Here is a 20,906-nt window from a genome sequence, read left to right as displayed (position 1 = left end):
TTCTCTTAAGTTTTAATCTCACTTTGAAATGTTAAGATAGAGATGTGATTAATGTAGTACAGATCCAACTAGTAAGACGTCTTGCTGTGCATTAAAGTTATCCACTCTTTTTGGGTAAAACAGCCTTGTCTTCTAGCTTGCTGAGGATGGTAGTTAACCAGGAGCTACAAGTTTGGCATGGAAGTTGTTTTGCTGCTTCACTAGACAGCTTTGAACAAGTAGTTAAAATATGCAACTAAATTGGATTATTACATCCCATTTTTTATGGACAAAAGTAAAGAGCTGCATGAGATCTATGTACATTCATTAATGGAACTGTCAAAAGGAATTTCTGCTAGAGTAAATGTCTGCCCCAAGTGAATGGTTGTTTGACCTCATAGGATACTTGTTCAGTCAACAGTTTTAAAGTAACTGCTTAGGTGTTTAACACAACATAATTAGTGTAATAAACACCTTTCTCCAAAAAGAGGAGTGGGAAAGTGGTAAGAACTTTATCTAAAGCATAAGAAACACTACAGACAAATCGTGCTGTCACTGCTCTAACTTCACTCTTTTGGTAGTTGTGAATGTTTTTATGTGAATAAAATCCTCATGCCACATTACGTGTTTAACTGCAAAAGGTGAGTTTGATTTTTGTTTTTCTTGCTGTGAATGTTCTCATCTTCATTCTCTTGTCGTCTGTTTAAATCAATTAAAGTTATGATTAAATTAACTATTTCAGAATGATTTGCTTTTTTGCCTTTTAATAATGCAATTGCATGGTGAGCTGTGCTTTAACTCATTTCTCTTCATGTCTAGAAATCACAACAAGATACAGGCATAAGGTCAGAGTTGGAGATAGCAGCTAAGCCTGATGCCCCCAACTCTGTTTCAGGTACAGTGTGGAATAATTTGGCCAAGAAATGACAGTACTGTCTGTATTCTAGACAGATTCAGGGGTTTGGTTCTGGGTGGTGTGGTGTGGATTGAACCTGAGCTACCCAGCCTTGCTTAGCTTTGATAGCCGCTTACAGAAAAGTGAATGGCCGAAGAGTGTTTCCATCAGTGAAGCCCGCTTATCAGTCTGGTAAGTAACCCTGTTGGCTTCTTAATCTTGTCAATTTCTTCTGCCTTGCACTTGAAAAGCCTTGTGTCTTTGCAACTAAACTTTTGCAATTGGAATACTTTATTTCTTTTGTGCCTTTGAAAACTAGAGGTCAGTTCTGGCTTTGAATGACTTCAATGCTTGGCCCAGCTATCAGTTCAGGGTGCTGTGTGCCCATTGAAGGGTGCTGATGTACTCAAGTCAACGTTTTACTGATGTGTGTGTATATATACAATATGGTGTGCTACATTGTGCAGATGTGTGCAGCTGAGGTAACTAAAGATCTTACTCTTCTACAGTGTTCTAGTATTTGTTGAGAGGATGTGGTAGAATGCCAAATCCTTTCCAGCGTGCACTGCTACAGTGAATGTAGTGTTCTTGTACGGACTGTGTTCATGTTTAGAATCATGTGAATGAAGAAAGTAAAACTTAAATCTGAATAACAAGAGCTTTTTTTTTGATGTAGGAAGCAAACAGTGATACTTGAAGGTATTATTTCTGAGCATTTCGTGTAGAGTAAGAAATGCTCCCTATAAGAAGAATCTGTTAAGACCCTTCTTAGTTGCTCTACTAATCCAGCCTAGAATACTTATCTAATGGAAAGCATGTTTTCCTTTTAGTTAATTTCTACTGATGTTGCATTTATTTTCCTTACTGATTTGATCAGTTTAGCTGTAAGCAGTCAGAAGCCTGATAATGCAGGTTGTACTTAGAATTGTTGGAAGTACAGATACCTTTATCTGCATAGGTCTTTAAATTTAAGCTTAAGTGTGAGGGCAGAACTCTCAGACAAGGACTGAAATTGTTGCCAGAAGATTTGGGATAATGAGGTCATTCTGCAGCAAGACCTAGCAGCACCTTATTGGATTGCAGATTAGTGACTTTTTAAGAGTAGTATAAACACAACGTGTGAAAGGAATTCAGAGAGAAGCTTTAAAGTTGAAGTTCTTCGAACCTTCAAATTCCTCTCAAATACATTCATGATCAGAAACGCGTATTAACAGTTTGCCACTGAGACTAATTTCCAGCTAGAACCAAATAGTTCTGTTCTCAGCTGGAACTTTTAGTCTTACCCACTGTAAGAAGTCTGAAATCCCTCAAGTTTTGCTGCCAAGAGTTAACTCTGGCTATTCATTAGCTGCCTTTGAAATTCAAGTCAAAACTAGCTGCTTCAGAGTCGGGACCATGTCTCTGAGGATGCAATTCTATATCTCATGTAGAATGAGCTCTAACTCATTTAAAGCAGTAGACTTCAGTCAGCTGTAAGTGCCTTGTAGTGCCAATAGCATGGCTTGAGATCAAACTGAGTAGAATATTGGGAGAACTGTTCTCCTTAACTGTCTGCACGGCTGCAAATGGAAGTGTGCTCTTATGTCTGTGTGAGAGGGCATGAAGCGTGACGAAAAACTGAATCACACGTGAACTTAATCACCCACAACGGTGAAGGCGTGCCCAAGTACTTTCAGCCCTGCAGATCGGCCTGCAGCTGTATGGGGCGTGATGCTGGTGTGTGCAGTGTTCTTGAAAAATAAGTAAACTGCTGTTTCATTTTGGAGGATGAGGGGAAGTGTTCCTGAAAGAACTTGGGAACTTGTATCTTGGGTAACAAGTCGTGAGTAACCTGCAGTCATTGGGACAGTCGGGCAGAGGAAGTCTGGATGGTACAATCTCTCTCCCCATGTATTGCTGGTTTTGAGCAGACATTCCTCAGTTGGGCTGCAGGGTTATGTTCAAAGCTTTCTGTTGAGCTGAACTGGATTTTGTTGGAATGATACCCAGTTCTATTGGGACCATTATTTTTCCAAATGTGGGGCTTGGAGCTGCAGGCTGCTGTGAGGTTTCAAAGCTGTCTGGGACAGTCACAACACTGGCTAACTATTTGCTTTCCTGTGGGGCCTGCTGGAGGAACTTCTTTTTTCTCAGTAAGAACCATTTCATTGGCAGTACTAACTTAGCAAATCCTTTTTCTTGCAGAACAGTAATCTTTGTTTTGAAAAGTACAGCATGGTGAATGCATCCCACTGTAACCCACAACCACTTCCTTCGGTATTAAGAACAAAACAACACATGCTTAGTATAATACAGCAGCTTAGTTTATTTGGAAATACATTTAACTTTGCTGAACAGTCAGCAGACCTAGGGGAAGGGTACAAGAGAACCATTTGCTGGTAGAACTACTGATCAGTACAAATAGCACTTCGTCACTTTTTCTGTTGCAAACTGAGATCCTTCCCAGAGCTTAGCCACGTTTACCAGCTCACAGAGAAGTGTTAATCTACCTCCAATTTTCCTCTCTCTGATGCCTTGCTGCCTTTTTGGCTGGATGAACAGCCAGAACTTCAAGAAAAGGTTTTACATGCTTTGGTCAAACAGATTTCCTTTTTGCAGACCATTCACAGGCATTGGAGAACTGGCTCTGAAATGTTGGCAGGTGTGCTGTGTGGCCACCTACATGTTCTTGTCTCAAGTTTTCTGCTGGTTTTGAACTGGGGGGGGGTGTGCACACTGTTCTGTATTCATTGGGTTACGGAAGCTATGATACTTGAGGGTAAGTACTGTATTTTTGTCTCATTTCTTAACACAAGGACCAAGATTTCTCCACAGTTCCCAAGTTTAATTTGTTCAATCACAGCTGTTGTTTGAAGCAAACCATCAGGGCTCTGCTGTGTCCTGGATGGACAACACTGTACACCAGTGCTGCTGACCCCAGCTGAGAGCTCAGCCTTTTCTTTTTTATTTTTTTATTTTTTTTTAAAGAAAATAACTTCACTGTGGAACAGCATTGCGAGCTCCCCATCCAAAGGAGCCACATAAGGAAAACCTTTCAGCTAAGGCAAGTGCTTCTGGAAATAAAGTTTACTTTCATTAATACTGCTGTTTATCAAGTCCCTCAGGGCATATCATGTCCACATTTGTTGGGCTTTTGCTTCATTTTAATTAGAGCTTTGTAGTCATGCCTGCTGAATCCCAGTGCTGCGTAGCTTCATTTTATGTCAGTGAAATTTTAATTACAGACCTATGTTTTGCTGATTGCTTTTTCTTTCTAAGGGAGTGGTGGTAGGCAGCTGTGTGGCACATAGGACATATCCTGGTCATCAGCACAGCCTGGTTTAAACTCATGTTCTTAAGTCACCTCTTGTCTTCTGATACCTGTATGTGAATCCCTTCACTTACTGGCATTTGCAATACTTGATTGTAACAGTGGACCCTTCTAAGGCTTCCCTGGAAGGTGTAATTTTTCAACTTCCCTTTGACTTTGTGATATCACACATCTATACCTTAAGACATCAGGAATTATCAGTATCTTAATAGGGTACCAGCAAATTCTGCTGAACTGACCAGAAGTCAGTGGTCGTTCCTTGCCCTCCCAAGTGTATTTTCCCCTATAGGCAAAGCAGTTCCACCCAGAACTCCCATAAGAACATGGGTGCTATACAGCCTCCAATTCATACCAGACAGAGTAGCTGTTAACAGCTACAGAGCCTTATATGTTGTGCATCAGCAAGGGTGTCCAACTGTATCTGACCATTCAGCCTTGGACGTGTTTTCTTTCCACATCTTTGAACAAAGTATGTAATGTGCTTCATGTCTTAGTGGAAGCCTTTGGTGTTATTTCTTCCTCAACCCTTAAGATTTAAGGATCTTGTCACTGCCAGTCCTGCGTCACAAGCGAGTCTGCAGTGATTCTGGAAATGCAAATGTTCTTCATTGAACCAGTCCAATTCTAGAGAGTTGTTTTTAATTTGTACAAGAACATATTGATTTACTTTTGATGGTGTTTCTCCTCAAAACTTGGTAAGATACTTTCTCTAAAAACGTGTCTATTCTTTTTGGGTAGCTCTGCTGTTGGTATTTTTCCCCTTTATGCATAACTTTTGTATACTTTTGTGGTTCTTTTGCATACAAGTGCACATTTAACTTGGCTGGTTTTGCAAAGTTGAAGCTACTCTTTAAAACTTTCTTACTTGAAGGACTTTTGCTATCGGTTTGTTACTTCTAAGCCTGAGATTGTTTTCACATTGTATCATGTACATTTATTTTATTATTTACACCTATCACAATACACATAGTCACACACCAGCTACTGACAGCTAATATTAAATTCTACAAGTTTTAATCTGCATAGAGACCAGAAATGCATTAAATGGAGAAACACACAAGTCTTTCTGTATTGCCCTTAATTTTCAACCTATTTTGTGTAGAATGTGATCATCTTCATACCACAAGTGTCTGCTTCTGTATTTTTATATTTGTCTTGTGGCCAATTTGTATTGGGTAGCTAATGTCTCCCCACACTTAATAGCTTCTATTTCTCATGGTCATTAATTACACAATTAATAGTTGGTTTTAAGCTATTAGTTAAATGTTGGTTCTGTGTTGGTGTGTTCAGCTCTTCTCCCAGCAGCCCACCACTGGCAGGTAATCTCATAATGCATACAACTTTAGTAGGCAAAAAATTTTGCAATTACCCCTCTGACTCTGTGAAGAGCTATGAGAGAAATCAGACAGCTGGAATAATCCTTTACATACCAATCGCTGTAGCTGTGCTTTCTAGAGCTTTACCAAGACTTACTTTTCCCAGTGAAAGCATATTTTGAGTAACTCAGAAATCAGAGGGTATAAGATCTATATCTGCTTGCAGCATTCTTGTTACTGACATTTAGTTTTGAGAAACAATTCCAAGTGAAACTTCACAGCAAAGTAGTTAACTTACAAGCTAATGTGATGATTATTTTGCATGTAACTTCAGTTACCCTAAAATTGTTTAATTTAATCTATCAGTTGTCTTACATACTGCAGTGCTATTTGTGGCTCTTATTTTAAAAAGTAGCCAAAACAGAATATTCCAGCAAATGTTTGAGTGTTGTTTGTGAGAGGAGAAAGGTATACAACAAATTCTTATGAAGTGACCTACTAAAATTGCTTTTTTACACATTACTTGATGAAACTTCTTTCACTTTTATCACAGGGATATTTTTGTTAACGCTATTACAGATCTCTTCTGGTCACTGGACAGCCACTATATGGATTTCTTGCTTTTTTAGGCATGCGTGTTGAGTGATCCATGCAACAGTGAAGAACCTGCCATTGTACATTCCATGTGTTACAGCTGCACCACAGTTGATCTTCATTCATTTAGTGGGATGCTGTTAGATGCCTCTACCCTACAGTTTCCTTCAGTGAAAACCTCTGAAAAGACAACAAACACGGTAGAGAGCCCAGAGCTACATGATGCTGCACTGTGTGGCTCCACAGCAATCTTTAATGATGGCCAATCCTGCCTTGGCAATGGCGGGCTTGCTTGGAGGAGGTTCTGCCTTCTTTTCTGTTGGGCTGCCTGCAGTGTTCAAGACAGGACACTATTACAATCAAGCTATTCCTTCCTGCTTCTGGCTTAAAGTATATAACTAATTATTCTCCCCATCTACCTCCAAACCTTTTAAATTTGTTTCAGTGATACTATTCAAGATGCCTTATCCATTTTGAGGAAGGAACTAGGAAGGGTTAAAGAATCCAGACATCCCTAAGGGTAAGCTGCTTGCATCTTGTTCAGTCCAGGTACTCATATTCACACGTGCATGGTTAGATAAAAGGTCCTCCCACAGGGAGCCACTTACTGTACTGAGCATCTCTAAACACAGAGCTGAAGAATAAGAATCTTAGTAAAGTTTATTCTCTTAAACTTGGATGCCCTACCTACGAGAACAAGAAAAAGGCAGGCTTTCATTTTTGGGGGGTTGAAAAAAACTACAACACTAACATTGTATTTAATAAACACAAAATAAACTAACAGTGAAGGTAAGTCATGCTAAAAGGATAAAAATTAGTGATGGGTCTTGAAAATGTTTCTGCAAACCTCACACTTCAGTCATTGCATGTTTTCCTGAATGTTCTATAGCAAGCTGTTGATCTATGCAAAGTGGTGGTGTTTGGGTACTAACCTCTTCAGCTTTGGACTGAATTTACCATCCATGGACACTGCTCTCACTTAACCATTTCCATGTCTGACAGGTGAAAATCAATCTAGTAATTCCTTTTAAAATTCCTGCTGTGACAATTCTGTGTGAAAATTGGAACTAAAAGCTTCCCAGGGATCAGGAAATGTGTGTGTTTGTAGTACTATCTGTAATCAATTTGGGTGAGTTGACTGAAGTTTATTTTTGGTGGTAAGATGCAGGAGACTTGGGGCAGCTGTGGAAATTAATAAATAAATAAATAAATAAATTTGCAATTATAATCTTGCCAGCTGTAAACCAGACAGTCTTGACTTCAGATACCCAGCATATTGCTTATGAGGGTTTTCCAGACTTCTTTGTGAAACTAGAAGGGAAAATAATTGGAGGCAAAAAATAACACCAACAACCAGTTGCTTACAAAAGCAGGTTGTGGTAATAAACCAATATAGTTTGCATATTTAAAATGTAAAAAACCACCTGAAGTGGATTCAGTTTTAAGGGGTAACTGGGCATCCAAATTCTAAGTGGCTGTAGTCTAGATTTGGCAGTGGTTGGCCCAACATCCATTGATACACCCTTATATCCAGTTGTCCTTGAGATAATTCCTATTATTTTTCTTAATGTTCAGGAACTCACTGGTAAGAGACTGTGTTGCTTTGTCTAAGGGTTTTAACTTGGTGCGGAGGAATTCAGCCATCTCCTTGTCTTCTTCTTTCTCTCTGAAAAAAAGAAGTATGTTAGACTACACTTTGTTGGTGAACAGGACAGTAAAAGGCATAACAGCTGTGATCAAATCACTACTAAATGAGGGGCTTTCTTCTTGTCAAAAACATATTTTTTTTGCTGCTTATTAAAGCACAGTAGTTGCCTACATGAAAACATGCATGAGTCTCTTCTTGAATTCAAAGAAACTTTTCCCCAAAGCTCTTTACTAACAGTGCTGGATTTGCTATATTCTCTGATCAGAGGATTTAAACCATAAAGCATCATCAATTTTAAGATGGCCTCAAAGTCATTCACCATCCTTCCTCTACAAAATAAAGCAGAGGATATAAGCATGCTTAATTTAAACATCAACTTAAACAAAATGAGATCTTACATTCTTCCCCTGGCACAGTCTTCACCAAAACAAAGTATGTTTCTGTTTCCACGAAGGCCACAATATTATCTTGGGTACAAGATGATGTCACTGTCCTCGATAGCCTCTAATAAGGATGTTTTTGTTTTAGTTTCCCTGCTAACTTATTTAAACACTAACAGTGGGAGCACTGTTGGAGTATTTCAGAGCAAAAACAGACTTTATTGTCCAAAGCTTTAAAGCAAAGCATCAGGTATTACTGCAACTGTCAATCAACGCCAATATAGCCACATCTGCACAGTGCATGGCACTATGCTTTCAGAAGCCTACAATTAGGCTTCTGTAGTGTCTGGCTGCTGCCAGCATTTGCAATTTGCACATAGAATCAGCTCTGGATTATGTTGTTAGCTCAGGCTTTTTGTCAGCCTGCTGCCTTTGGCCTGCTCTCTTTAATCAACTGCAGGACTGGCAAGCTCTCTTCCCCCTGGTCCTTTGCCTGCTTAGAATTGCAATGTGTTGGAGTAGATACTGTCATCCACGCTAAATGGGCTGATGGAGCCTTGAATCATTACTGCGGAATTAAAGAGGAGGGGAAGAAACAGGAAAATCCTGACTATTTATGTGATGTTGGAACTCAGTGCAGCAGCTCAAAGTCAGCTGTATAAGAAGACTGACTCTGGGCTGAGATTCCCAACTCGCTTATCATTTAGGTTAGGTAGAACTAAATTAGCAATTGCCTTTCCATTTTATTTTATTATTTTTTTTTTAATGCTACAACAGGGAAGGAATAATGAGAGCAAACTCAGTATTTAAAAAAACCACTGATAATAATTGAGGTGTCTGCACTGCCAGTGATAAGATCCTCTGGCAGCAGTGACAATCCTTCCGTTTGTAATGGTAAATGCCCAGTCATATTCTGATGAGAAAATGTCTGAACTCCTCTGTCATCATGGGATGTCAATTAAGACATTTCTGGCATGGAGAGCAGAAGTGCAGTAATTTAGTTTTTTGTTTTCCTTTTTTCCACAGAATAAGGCAGAAGCCTTTAATTTGGTAACAGGTTTTAAAAGACCAATTTTCTCTTGGCAGTATAAGTGTTCTCACTTATCCAGTGCAGAATTAGGCTAATGGAATCTTCAGCATGAATTTGGTTGCTTTTAGTTCTTACCGTAATCTCTCCACCTCTGCATCATCTACAAGAAAATCTCTTTTTTGCACCAGTCTATGAATCTTCTGAATCAGTTCATCTTCTCTTTGTTTCTCCATCTTTGTTTTTTCTTTTTCTGGTCAGAAATAGGGCAGGGAGAAAAAGGCTGTTACTTCAGGTTCCAGGAAGCTGGGCAGGGGAACTGCAGCTGCCTAAGAATGTTTTGGTGATGGAAGTCCGTGACTGCAGAACCATGCAGTTCTGTCTGCTGCCTCCTTTCTTCTACTTACCATCTCTTGTTTTTGTTCAGTTAGTGCACTACGGTCTTTGTGAAAGGCTTGTCAAGGCTATTACTTCTAATGCTAAATTACTCTATAAGGTGCTACTCTGCTGTTTTGCTATCTTTTTAAAGAAGTGTTTTGGCTTTAAAACAAAGAACCAAGAACCGAAAATCCCCAACGCCTCCAGTAACAGGAAAAAAAAATATATGGTCCATTTTTCTTCATTAAAGTACACCAGCTCCTCTTAATCTCAGGGAAAATGAGAACACTCCAAAAGGAACAATTTCTCTCTATTTCATGACAGACAGGGCCATTGTAAAATGAAATCTGGTAACAAGGCATCTTCTCTTTACACTGCTGATAATAGGAGCTACTTTCCACTTCTTTCCATCTGCCCTCTTCATGGACTGTGAAACGTGCTCTCCCATCCCCTCCTCTCCTTAGAAAACCAGCTGCCAAATGCCTGAAATGCGTGCATCCTGTATTGTGGCATAGTACCGTAAACTCAAAGCCTCACATTGCCTGCATTGGCTAACAGCCCACTGAATCCAAAGAGCAGGGCCCTGTGCGGATCTGTAGTGAAAGGAAAATTCTGATTCAGGTGCTATGAATGAACCCATTTCCGGAAGGTGTTTTCTCCAGGTTAGCTACATGCTATGCAAGCACTCTGTCTTGTGGCAATGCCAGCACAGCCTTTGTTAAGGTGAAAGTGTTCTTGCCAAAAGGTGGTGCTGCTGGAACTGCTCAGATGTAAATTCTGAACTTTTGCTGATATCTGCGTAGTGCTGAGGAGAAACTGCTGTCTGTTGATTCCTGCTTAACGCTTTGTGACTGGAAAATAGTTTCAAGAAGGTTATTGGGAAAAACAAACAGACTATCGCGTCAAAACCCTCAAACTGATTAACCCTAGGAGTTAGGTAGAAGATAAAGGGGTTGAGAAAATTGCAGACCGGAAGAGGTGAGGCAAGGGTACTCATTCACAGGTATTTTTCATCACTCGTAATCCTTTCCCACCTCGTTGAAAAACCAACCACGTACCAACAGTTGCTACAAATCCAGTGTGACCTCTAAGTCACTAAGAAGTGTAAAGAAGGGGAATACAAGCAACATGGTTTGTTGAGAGCAAAGTGGAAGAGTTCTTATCTAAATGAGAATATGTGGGCTCAGAGAGAGAAAAATGGACCTCTTTTTTATTTCATGATTGACCTTTTCTCTCCTTCCAGGGGAGAATACTGTTTAAAGCTGCACAATAAAATGCAGGGGGAGGAGGTGAGCATAACAAAAGGAATGTGAAAACCAGTCCTTCGCAGTGAGGTGGCAACAGATTACATCTGAGAGGTGCTAAAAATGTGGAGTGTAATGTAGATAGCCTGGTGAAGCCTCCCAGTGTTTTCAAAATCCATCTGCAAAACAAGCAGAGCAGGACTGTTGTGGATGATCTAAAACAGCAAAGCTGTAGCAAAGCACAACTTCTCATTGATTTCAGCTGGAGTTTGGATGTGAGGATTGTAAAACTGCACACAACTCCAGTCCTTCTCTGAGCGATGTATTTGCAGTAAATTTAAGACAGAATGCAAAGCATGCTTTTGCCTCTTGCTTTTTGTATAAACCTGTTTCTTTTTACTCTGGAAGGCAGATTTAACAACAGCTGTGACAACGAATATCTAGGAAAAAATCTCTCATTCACAGTAATGGTTTTAAGACCTCCATTCTTCCTGTTATCTCAGCCCTCTGTCTTTTCTGCTTGACCATCTCCATGCTGGTTGGTTCCCTTGAGATTCCCAAGGGAGTGCAAGAGCAAGGGAACGTGCACCTCATTTGAGTGTTATCTGCAGGTTTGCCATCAAGGGAGCAGTGAAATACAGCATGAAAACAACTGTGGACGACAGAAGATTAAAGATGAGAAGGAAAAGAGAAATAAAAATAAGGACCAGAGGAAGAAGGAAATATATGAAGAGACTATACAAAACAGTCCTGGGGGGAGGTTTCTGAGGGAGGTCTGCACTAAGAGCAGAGGTGTGCTCCTGAAACCATCCCCTGCATTGCCCAAGCATTATCCTGATACTGAGTTAGAGACAGCCATTACCTGGGATAGCTACCAAGCTCTGCAGCTCCTTCTTAAGGTTCATAATGTCTTTGCACAGCTGAATGTCATCCATCCTGCAGAAAGAGAAAAAGCACAGTCAGAGACATGCAAATCCCATCCCGTGTTGACAAAACCAGATGGATCTCATATGAGTATGTGGTACTGTTCCTTTCCTGGGACGTGTACCAGATTGAAGGGCTGGGTTTTAACCTTGGGATTCTTACACAGTTCATTCACCAGCTGTAACAGATATGGACAACAGTACAGCTTTTGCTGTTGAGCCTTTGGTTACTTGTCTTACTGATTTGTACGGAGGTCAAACTTGTCACTGCAGATTATTTTAGTTGTATCTTGAATCAAACTTTACAGAGCAGGTATCTCTATATATTTAATAGTTATGGAAAACTGGTGTGCTATGCTGCATGTATTGCAGCAACAATTTTCACTGGGAAAATGGCAAGAGGGAGAGCAGCAGTGGTCCTGGAAAGGGGCAGCAGAAGCTGGTGTGGTATTTGGCACAGCCAGAATGAGCTTTACAGTCCACTACTAATTTTCTTTGTGACCTTACTAACTTAGTCCTGAAGTTAGCAAGGTTCAGCACTGTCTTTCTAGCAAGAGTTGTATTTTACTGCTTGAGTCACACTGGCAGCCAAGGCTCATGTACTTGTTCTGAGGACTTCATCATGGGGTTCCATTGGAAATCACACCATAAAGAGCACAAAAAGAGCCCATTTAATTAACTGTACATGTTTCAACTCAGCTGTCACTGATATTATCCTTGTCTGCCCGGATCTGTGAGTCATTCTTCTATAACTCTGTGCCTGAAGGGTGGTTTGCCTGTTGCCTGAGCACCCAAAGGAAGCTGAAGTTCTATCAGAGCTTGGGTTGTCACAATGTTATTCCAAGATAGGAAACCTGAGGTATTAGAGCATGTGAGTAAGAATGAGCGAGTGCACAAAGGATAATGCAGTCAAATTACAGAATTAAGTGAAAAGTGGAAAAAGTAGGTGTGTCTGACACGAATCAGATTTTAATCACAACCTAAGAACTTTTATTCTCCCCGCTTCCCCTGCACGGAATGCAGGTCTCCGTGGGGAGCCGGCCCTCAGATGCTTTGCTCATGTTAGTAGATCGTGCTGATCCTTGTCTTACTTGCTGCTTTGATCAACTCCATTTTGCCAGTTCCCTTCCATTCATTGTGCTAGGACACCTGTTTCTAGTATCTTTTTTACTTCTCTCTTCCCCAGATGTCACAGTGAAATACCTCTCATAAAATTCTTTATTGCTAACCTCCTGATTTAGGGGCTTGGGCACTGTTCTGGACTTCCAGAAGTCACTGAGATAATAAAAGTTTAATTGTCTCTCAAGGCATTGCACTCCTGCTATGCACCTGACTTACAAGGCTTGCTGTTATTGGCAAGATCAGCATGTTATCCTCAAGGCTAGCCCATGGTTCACTGCCATGTATGTTCAGCACACCTGGCAGCAGAGACCTTAATACAAAGGATTTTTCTTACTTGGACTCCTCATATTCATACTGATCACAAGCAAAGCCTTTTTTTACTTTTGAGATCCATCATACTAAATGGTACTGAAATGACTCCTATCAATTAACAATCTTAAACACTGTCCCCTCACAGAATCAGTATTCAAACTGTGCTGGGAAGTGAGCAAGCCACGCAGCTCCTTATTCATTCAATGTTCATGCCATTTGGGTGTCATTTTAATATAATGAGTGTTAATATATTTGAAGAAAATGGCCGTGATTAACGGAAAGAAGTTTTTGGCAAGAAACATTCACTGCTGAACTGCTGTATTCAAATAGCTGAGGGTCAGACCCTCAACTAGTGAAGAGAACAGTGAGTTTCTACTTTTTTCCTTTGAGGAAGATTGGGCCCCATTCTGGAAAGATCTGAAAGATGCTATTACTTCACTGCCTCAGTTTGGCTCTCTGCCTTCTCAAGAAACTCCAAAAGCTAATGCCATTGCATTAAAATACTACTGGTAGTATGTTCCAAGTGAGCAAAATCATCTACGTCTGGGAGTCCCTGTGGAGTCCCTGTGCTCCATATTACCTATCGGTGGGAGAAGTACAGGCTTTATACCCTTTCAGCAACTGTAGATGCAATTGCCTCCACTACTCTAGGTTTCTTTTTTTCTTTTCCACCTGACTGCAGAGCATAAGTTTTGCACTCTCCATATGCATTCTTTGCATTTCGTTCTCCTGTCTCATAACTCACAGGAGAGAAGTGAAAATGTGGCCAAGCCCCTCGGGGCTGCAGCAGCTCTGTGACAACCTGCATTCCAAAAGTCACGCTCCAGGTGACTTCTCCAGAGTCCCAGTTCCATAGACCAGTGCATTCTGATGATGGCCAAAGATTCAATTGACCATCTGTACCAATCCCTTAGGCACACAGAACATCTTTCCTCCCATCTGTGTCAAACAGCCTTTGTGTTTCTCATCCACTCCATGGTGCCCATTAGGAAAAAAATCAAATTAAAAGAAAAAAAAAAAAAAGATATGGTTAAATTACTAAAGGAGGGATATGGGATATATTCTATATTCATCCCATCTGACTTAATGAAAGCAGAAAGAATAGCTGTTTTTCACTAAAAAACATTCCTAGCAATTAACACTGTATGTAGGGCAGCAACCGATGTCATGGGCAAGGTCCACCTCACTGCTCTCAAATAAAAGGGAAAAGAACAAGGTCTCATGGGGAAGAAAGCACTTCGAAGGCTGTTTAATCCAGACTGTTATATGAACCTCCTCTTTTCCCCTTTATGCTCTGGTTCTTGTGCTGGATAGTCAGGGTTTGATGGAGAGCATATCTGTAGCACTGTCAGACCTCTCAAGGAAGTATAAAAAGAGCTCTGGCAATCTTAAAGAGAGCAGGAATACACGTAGCACAGAGAACAAAAACCCTTTGGGTCCCTTAACCTTTTACAGAGAAGCTGGAGAGACGTGCTGAGACTATTCTGTAGCACTTGATGTTCCATGTTGTAAGTGCGATCCGTCAGACTGCAAGATGGACAGGAGGAAAAGCTGCACAGACTACTGTCCAGATTATTTAAGAGCACTGCTATGCTCCCTGTGCACCCAGTGCTCTTCTCGAAGGAGAGCAACACAAGCAGGCTGCTGTTCTGTGCTGAATGCAGTAGAATCCCTATAGAGTAGCCCAGGGTACTGAAATGATATCTTTCAGGTCTGCTTAAGCAATCTCCAAAGACATATGCATAAAATTTGCTATATCAACACAACCTTTGCTGAACTCTCTGTCCTCTGGATTTTGCAGTCCCTGCAAAATCATCTTTGATGTCATAGAAAAAGCACCAGTAAACCAAACAGTGGTTACAATATGTCTGTTTCCCCCCCCCAGGCTAAACTTTAAACTTTGCCCAGCAATTCTGAATACGTGAGTTATGAGGATGATAAAACATTTCTCTTATTAAGAGCCCAAATCCATTCCTGGAGAAACTGAAATAGCATTGAGCTAGGGATGGACTTTCCTGACACAGTATGTAATTCTGCACTTCTGGTTTTTGATGGCTTATTGCAAGAAACCTTCTGTATGCTTGGAGATATACCACAGAAGCTTGTATTACTTTCTTTCTTGGTATTTCAAACTGTTTTATCAAAACCTAAAAGCAGATTCTTTGTTTGCCCCTAAAAATGAAAAATAGCTCAAAATGAATGAACAGCATGAGCAAAGGATTTTCTAAACATGTCACAAAACGACAGGAAAATAAATGGGTCGGAAGAGTCTTCAGTAATCGGGCATGGTGACTCAACCCTGACACATGCTTCTTTGGTCCAATTACCAGCAGCAGAATGCTGCAGGCACTGTCCTTCCCATAAGATCCACAAGTGAGGTGACAGCATGAGTCACCTCTGTCATCCACCATCTGGACGAGGGGGTGCAGGGCAAAGAAATAAAGGAGACCTCCCGTTCAGCTGTGCCCTGGAGGGTCTCTGAGGCTATAGAAGATAATGGCAGACAGAGAGGAACTAAAAACAAAATATTCTGTACTGAAAATGGAAGGAGTATTTTGTTTTGTTTCAATAAAAATTGTTCCATGATGGTTCTTCTTTCCATCTGGGGAAAACCTGACTCCCTGTTATAAAACCCAGTAGCTAGCTATAGCCGTGCTTTCTTCAAGAAATGAAGAAAAAAAGGCAAAAATGATAGTAAAAGGCAATAGGAAAACCAGTAAATGCTCACTGTAATGGTCTGACAAAGAAAAAGAGCCAACAAGCTTGTCAAATGTTTAAGATTTGTGGGTTAGAACTATGTAGATCGCTCTGAAAGTAATACCTCCTATTTATTTCCATGGAAACCACAACAGATGCAAAGAGCACGATAACATTATTGGATAGAGCAAATTCTCAGCTACAAAACACTATTTTGCAACACACTCACCACCATTACCTGTGCATTTTTGCCAGCAATAAACAAGAGCTGCATGCCATGCTCATAAATCTGCAGCAGCAGAGGTGACCAGCTGTCACTGTCACTACTGCTGAAACACACCACCAGTGCCTCACTGTGCAAACAGCCAATGTTCAGTCTCCATCAATGTTCAGCAAGTGCCCATGAATGTCAGCAGTGCCATGTTTTCCAAATGGAAGAAAACCCCTTTGCTTTATACGCACTTCCATGTCTGACACCACTCTGTCAGAATGCTCCTCTGCTGCCATCTGTCACACGGCAACAAAATATCATGGGATATTGGTGGGAAGGTTCAGTTTCCACTGTCATTCCACCAACATCCACCTCGTGACATCATGGGTCAACATAATAAAACAAGAGGCATTACTTTTGGAGCAGCCCTCACCATATGGGATTATCACCTTATTACTGAGCTCAGCATCTTGTGTTTCTCAGGCTGGAAGACACAAAGCTGGCAACTCAGATAACAGATTGCTGACCAGCCTGCTTCACACATCAGGTTACAAATCAAAATCCTATGATTACCTTTAACTATTAAATTAAGCAAGCCTGACTTTTCTTGCTAAAAGCACTCTTCAGTGGAAGAGTGGTGGGTAAAAGCACTGGACTGCAACGTTGTAAAGCGATGCCGTAATTCAGCTGTCATTTCATTCAGTTGAAGGTGGCAGGACCTGAAAATACCACTCCCTGGAGGTCACATTTTAGGCATACTTCACAGAAATTCAGCACGTTGTCTGAAGAAGCTGTCTATATTTCATTCTTAGTGACACTGTTAAATTCTCTTGAGCTCAGCCATCTCCTCTGTCAGTTATGAAGTGTTACTGTCAGCTTCACTAGTAACAGGAGCAAGAGCATTCCTGGGAATGCCCCACTATGGAAGGAAATGTATCTCTACAAAAATTGTCTAAGATAATTCGTCTAAAAATATACAATGGGGTCGTTGGATATATATTCAGAAGTGTTTAAGACCTATTACAATATTATACAGAAGAGTGAATGCAGAAGCACAGGACAACTCATATGTGTAGTTAATTTACATTGGTCTGTAGTTTCATTTTTTGTTGTTGGGCAGTAGAAGCAGGAACCTCAAGTTTTCTGTATCAATAGCATCATTAGCAGAATTGATGATAAACTTCCTTCTTTATTAGCTTCCACATTTGACCTTTTCTTCTTTTTAAAACCAGAAGAACAACCATCTTGTATCAAAGATGAACAGAATATAAAAGTATCTGGTATGAACTTAAACACTGGCAATCAGTCCATTTCTGGACTTTCCAATCCGTTGCTGAACCACAGCTGATCTATTTATACTCTCCTGCATTTAGCAAAATGCAAGTGAGAGAGTCCACTGAAATTAGAGAATCATAGAATGGCTTAGGTTGGAAGGGACCCGAAGGATCATCAAGTTCCAACTCCCAGGTTGCAGGTATGTTTGCCAACTGCTGAATGATTTTAGATGAAATATTTAGATGAAATACTAGATCGGATTGCTTAGGGCCCCGTCCAGTCTAGCCTTGAACACTTCCAGGGACAGGGTTTCCACAGCCCCTCGGGGCAGCCTGTTGCAGCACCTTATCACCTTCTCAGTGCAAAATTTCCCCCTGACATCTCATCTAAATATCCCCTCCTTTAGTTAAGAAGCCTCCTGTCCCATCCTAGAACCCTCTCCCTTTCCCCACTGACTACTCTTTCTCTGATGCAGCCCAGGATACCATTGACCTTCTGGGCAGCAAGAGCACACTGCTGGTTTGTGTTCAGTTTTTCATCTACCAGGACACGTAAGTCCTTCTCAGCAGGGCTGTTTTCAAGGAGCTCTTCTCCAGGTGTGTATACATACATATCTCAGATTACCCTGACCCAAGTGCAAAACCTTGCACTTTGCTTTGCTGAACCCCATTAGGTTCACAAGGGCACACTTTTCAAGTTTATCAAGGTCCCTCTGGATGGTATCCCTTCCTTCTGCCATATCAACTGCCCCACTTGGCTTGGTGTTACTAGCAAACCTGCTGAGGATGCACTCAATCTCATCATCTACATCACTGATAAAGATGTTAAAGAGTACCAGTGCCAAGACAGACCTGTGGGGGAAACTGCTTGTTACCAGCCTCCACCTGGTCATAAATCATCAACCAGAACCCTCTGGCTGCAACCTTCCAACCAATTCCTTATCCAACAAATTGTCCATCCTTCAAATCTCCAATTCAGAGATAAGGATGTGGGGGGGAGACCATGTCAAAGATCATAACCATATACTGAAGGTAATCACAACCAAATGAATGAACCTCTCACTTCTGCAGCTCTTGTGTAACTTGGTGTTGTGTCGCTCTTTATGTGAATAAAGCTAGGCACTCAGCAGACATACCCCAGTGTACTTCAAAACACCAGTATGCTGCAGCTACCACAGAAGACATGAAAGCAAGAATCCTATTGAACTTCTGTTATGTGTTATTGTCCTTATAAGGAACTTTGACTATGAATGTTTCTCCATGATCAGTTTACACTAAATTTAAAATTCCACCATTGTGTCCAATATTATCTATAGTATAGCAATCATTACTGACTATCTCACCTCTATTTCTACATCAATGTCATAGCAGCAAAAGAGAGATTTCTTGTTTTTTGCAAAGTGGGAACAGGATAAATATTAAAAAGGAAAACAAAAAGTAAGCCTAACTGGGAGAAAAACCACAAACAAACAAATAAACAAACAACAGTAAAATACAGAAGAAAAAAAACAAACAAAAATGACTACAAGGGTTAATTAGTACTCTGGCTAGCTAATGAAACTGTGGGGCTACTATTAGGAGTTTATTACCAGGGCAATGTCAAGTTACAGCACACACATCCACATAAAAGGTAATTGCTTCTGACATTACAAGTCAGCCAATATAATAATTTAAAATGGTCCAAAAACCAGAATGGATCTGTAGAGAATTTGGATGATGCAGATGATGCAGATGTTATGAGCATTCTGGAGAAGAGGGAGTCAGCTAATAGTGAGACTGTACAAAGACCAATTTAAACTCTAAGTCAATGTGGAGGTAGTTCTGTTTTTTTCAGTGTTAGTTTAGCACTGTAATAACAACACAGCCATTAAGCAAACATTGGATGCATTGTGTTTGTAACATTTTTATAGATAAAACAAGGTTTATGAGGTAAGAAAAATTATTTTCAACAATCGCCTAAAGCAACCTAGTAGGGCTTACTATTTAATATCCTATATGCCTTATATTAAAAAATTGCCATTTGGTATTGCCTACATGGCAGAATTAACTACTCCCAAGACAGCTATCACAGGTAGAAGCAACTTGCACAGCTTTAGTTCAAGGTCATACAGTATAGCTGGCTTCGAGTTCTGCTCTCCATCTGGGAGGCCAGCAGTATCAGGCACTGGCAGATTTCCCAAAGAGCATGTTTCATGATGACAGTGACTGCTATTTCATATGAACTCAGTGCCTTTTCTATTCACAGCCATAGGCAGTAACTGTGGATGATGAAATCTCACCTATGCTATTAATACTTACTGGGTGAGAATATACTAATATATTTTAAAATACATGAATTCTGCACCGCAAATGATTCTGAGCATCAGTTTTGATCTGTTACTGAATCAGCGGTCTGAGGTTTTGCTGCCTAAATGGAGCTAACGCATGTATTATCCATTTTTACAATCATGTCATTCAGCATGTAAATTTCCATGCTCTGCAGTGATACGAATCTTAGACTGCTTCTAAAGCCACACACAGGCATCCAGAGCAGTAACACATTAAATGTGCAATGAGGAGAATGCCGCATGAGCAGCTCTCTTGGCTTCTGGGTCTGTCATCTCACTAGGAAAGAATAAATGGAAGTGGGACGTAAGAATTTGAAAGGGAAAGCATGCATGTTCTAAAGTGGTATGTTTACTCTCCTCAGGCGCAAAGACAGATTGAAAATTTACATTTTGACCCAAAACTCATCTTACAGAGAACATTTTAGGGAATCAGCTGAGAGAAGTATGAGATAAGAATGAGAGGGAATGCCAGCTAGCTATAAACTGATACTCTTACGTACATATTGTCTGCCTCCTATCAATGCGGGCTGAGTCTTCAGCTCCTCTGGAAATAAACCCGGAAGAGCTGGAGATAGCATAACTTAAAGAAATTACACAGTATAAGTTGTGTAGATTTTTGTGCATAGGCATTTGTCTAAAATGTGATTGTACAATGCAAATACGGGCATTATTTAATTGAGGAAATCTTAATTTTATAATCTGAAAGTGTGCTTTAAATAAACGTCAGACAATTTTCCATAGCAAGTATGTATTCATCTGGAAATAACATGGGAAGAGCACAGCTGTCTACAGCTGCCCTTCTTTTTCTTAAAGGAGGCAACAATAGCAGGGAGCAAAGCGAAGGACAGGCCTACAAAGGCTGATATCTGATATGCAGGTTGCACCAAGGTCTGAGAAACACTGTGACTTGTAAAGTGATTGTTTCAGCTGATTCTGCTTCCCATATTTCTTTGTGTCTCTAAAAACAAGTAAAATCAGAAAGCTGCCCTTTTTGGCACACACTACCACCATCTTAGAGAAAACACAGGTATTCCTCTTCAACAGACAACTGCTGGTCTGGCACTAAAAACAGCAGATAGTGCTCTGGGGAGCTGTGGCCCATACATGACTGGTGAGCCCAGTACAGGGATACAATGTGAAACACCATCCTAAGGATATCTTCTGAATTTTAAGGCAATTTTGATGAAGTCTATGCCCAAATTTTTCTCTGGTGGGGGATGATGCAATTTCTGAAAGCTGTCAGCAGTAGTCATAGTCATCAGAGGCGGT

General features: G+C 40.5%; 1 protein-coding gene across 1 annotated transcript in view; it reads right to left on the bottom strand.

The window, feature by feature from the left end:
* Window positions 1-3,155: 3,155 nt before the first annotated feature.
* The window catches only part of BMERB1 (bMERB domain containing 1), a 46,467-nt gene continuing 28,716 nt past the window's right edge, over window positions 3,156-20,906 (bottom strand). The window contains exons 3-6 of the mRNA XM_042864647.1: window positions 11,634-11,707; window positions 9,288-9,402; window positions 7,678-7,760; window positions 3,156-6,422 (exon numbers count right to left, since the gene is read on the bottom strand). Of these exons, the coding sequence (XP_042720581.1) occupies window positions 6,310-6,422; window positions 7,678-7,760; window positions 9,288-9,402; window positions 11,634-11,707 (385 nt within the window). The 3' untranslated portion in view covers window positions 3,156-6,309. The remainder of the gene's footprint in view (window positions 6,423-7,677; window positions 7,761-9,287; window positions 9,403-11,633; window positions 11,708-20,906) is intronic.

The sequence above is a fragment of the Lagopus leucura genome, unplaced genomic scaffold, assembly GCF_019238085.1.
Source record: "Lagopus leucura isolate 7727_CA_CO unplaced genomic scaffold, USGS_WTPT01 Super-Scaffold_760, whole genome shotgun sequence".
NCBI lineage: Eukaryota > Metazoa > Chordata > Aves > Galliformes > Phasianidae > Lagopus > Lagopus leucura.
The sequence above is the reverse complement of the archived record's forward strand: the minus strand, read 5'-3'. Positions and strand labels throughout refer to the sequence as shown.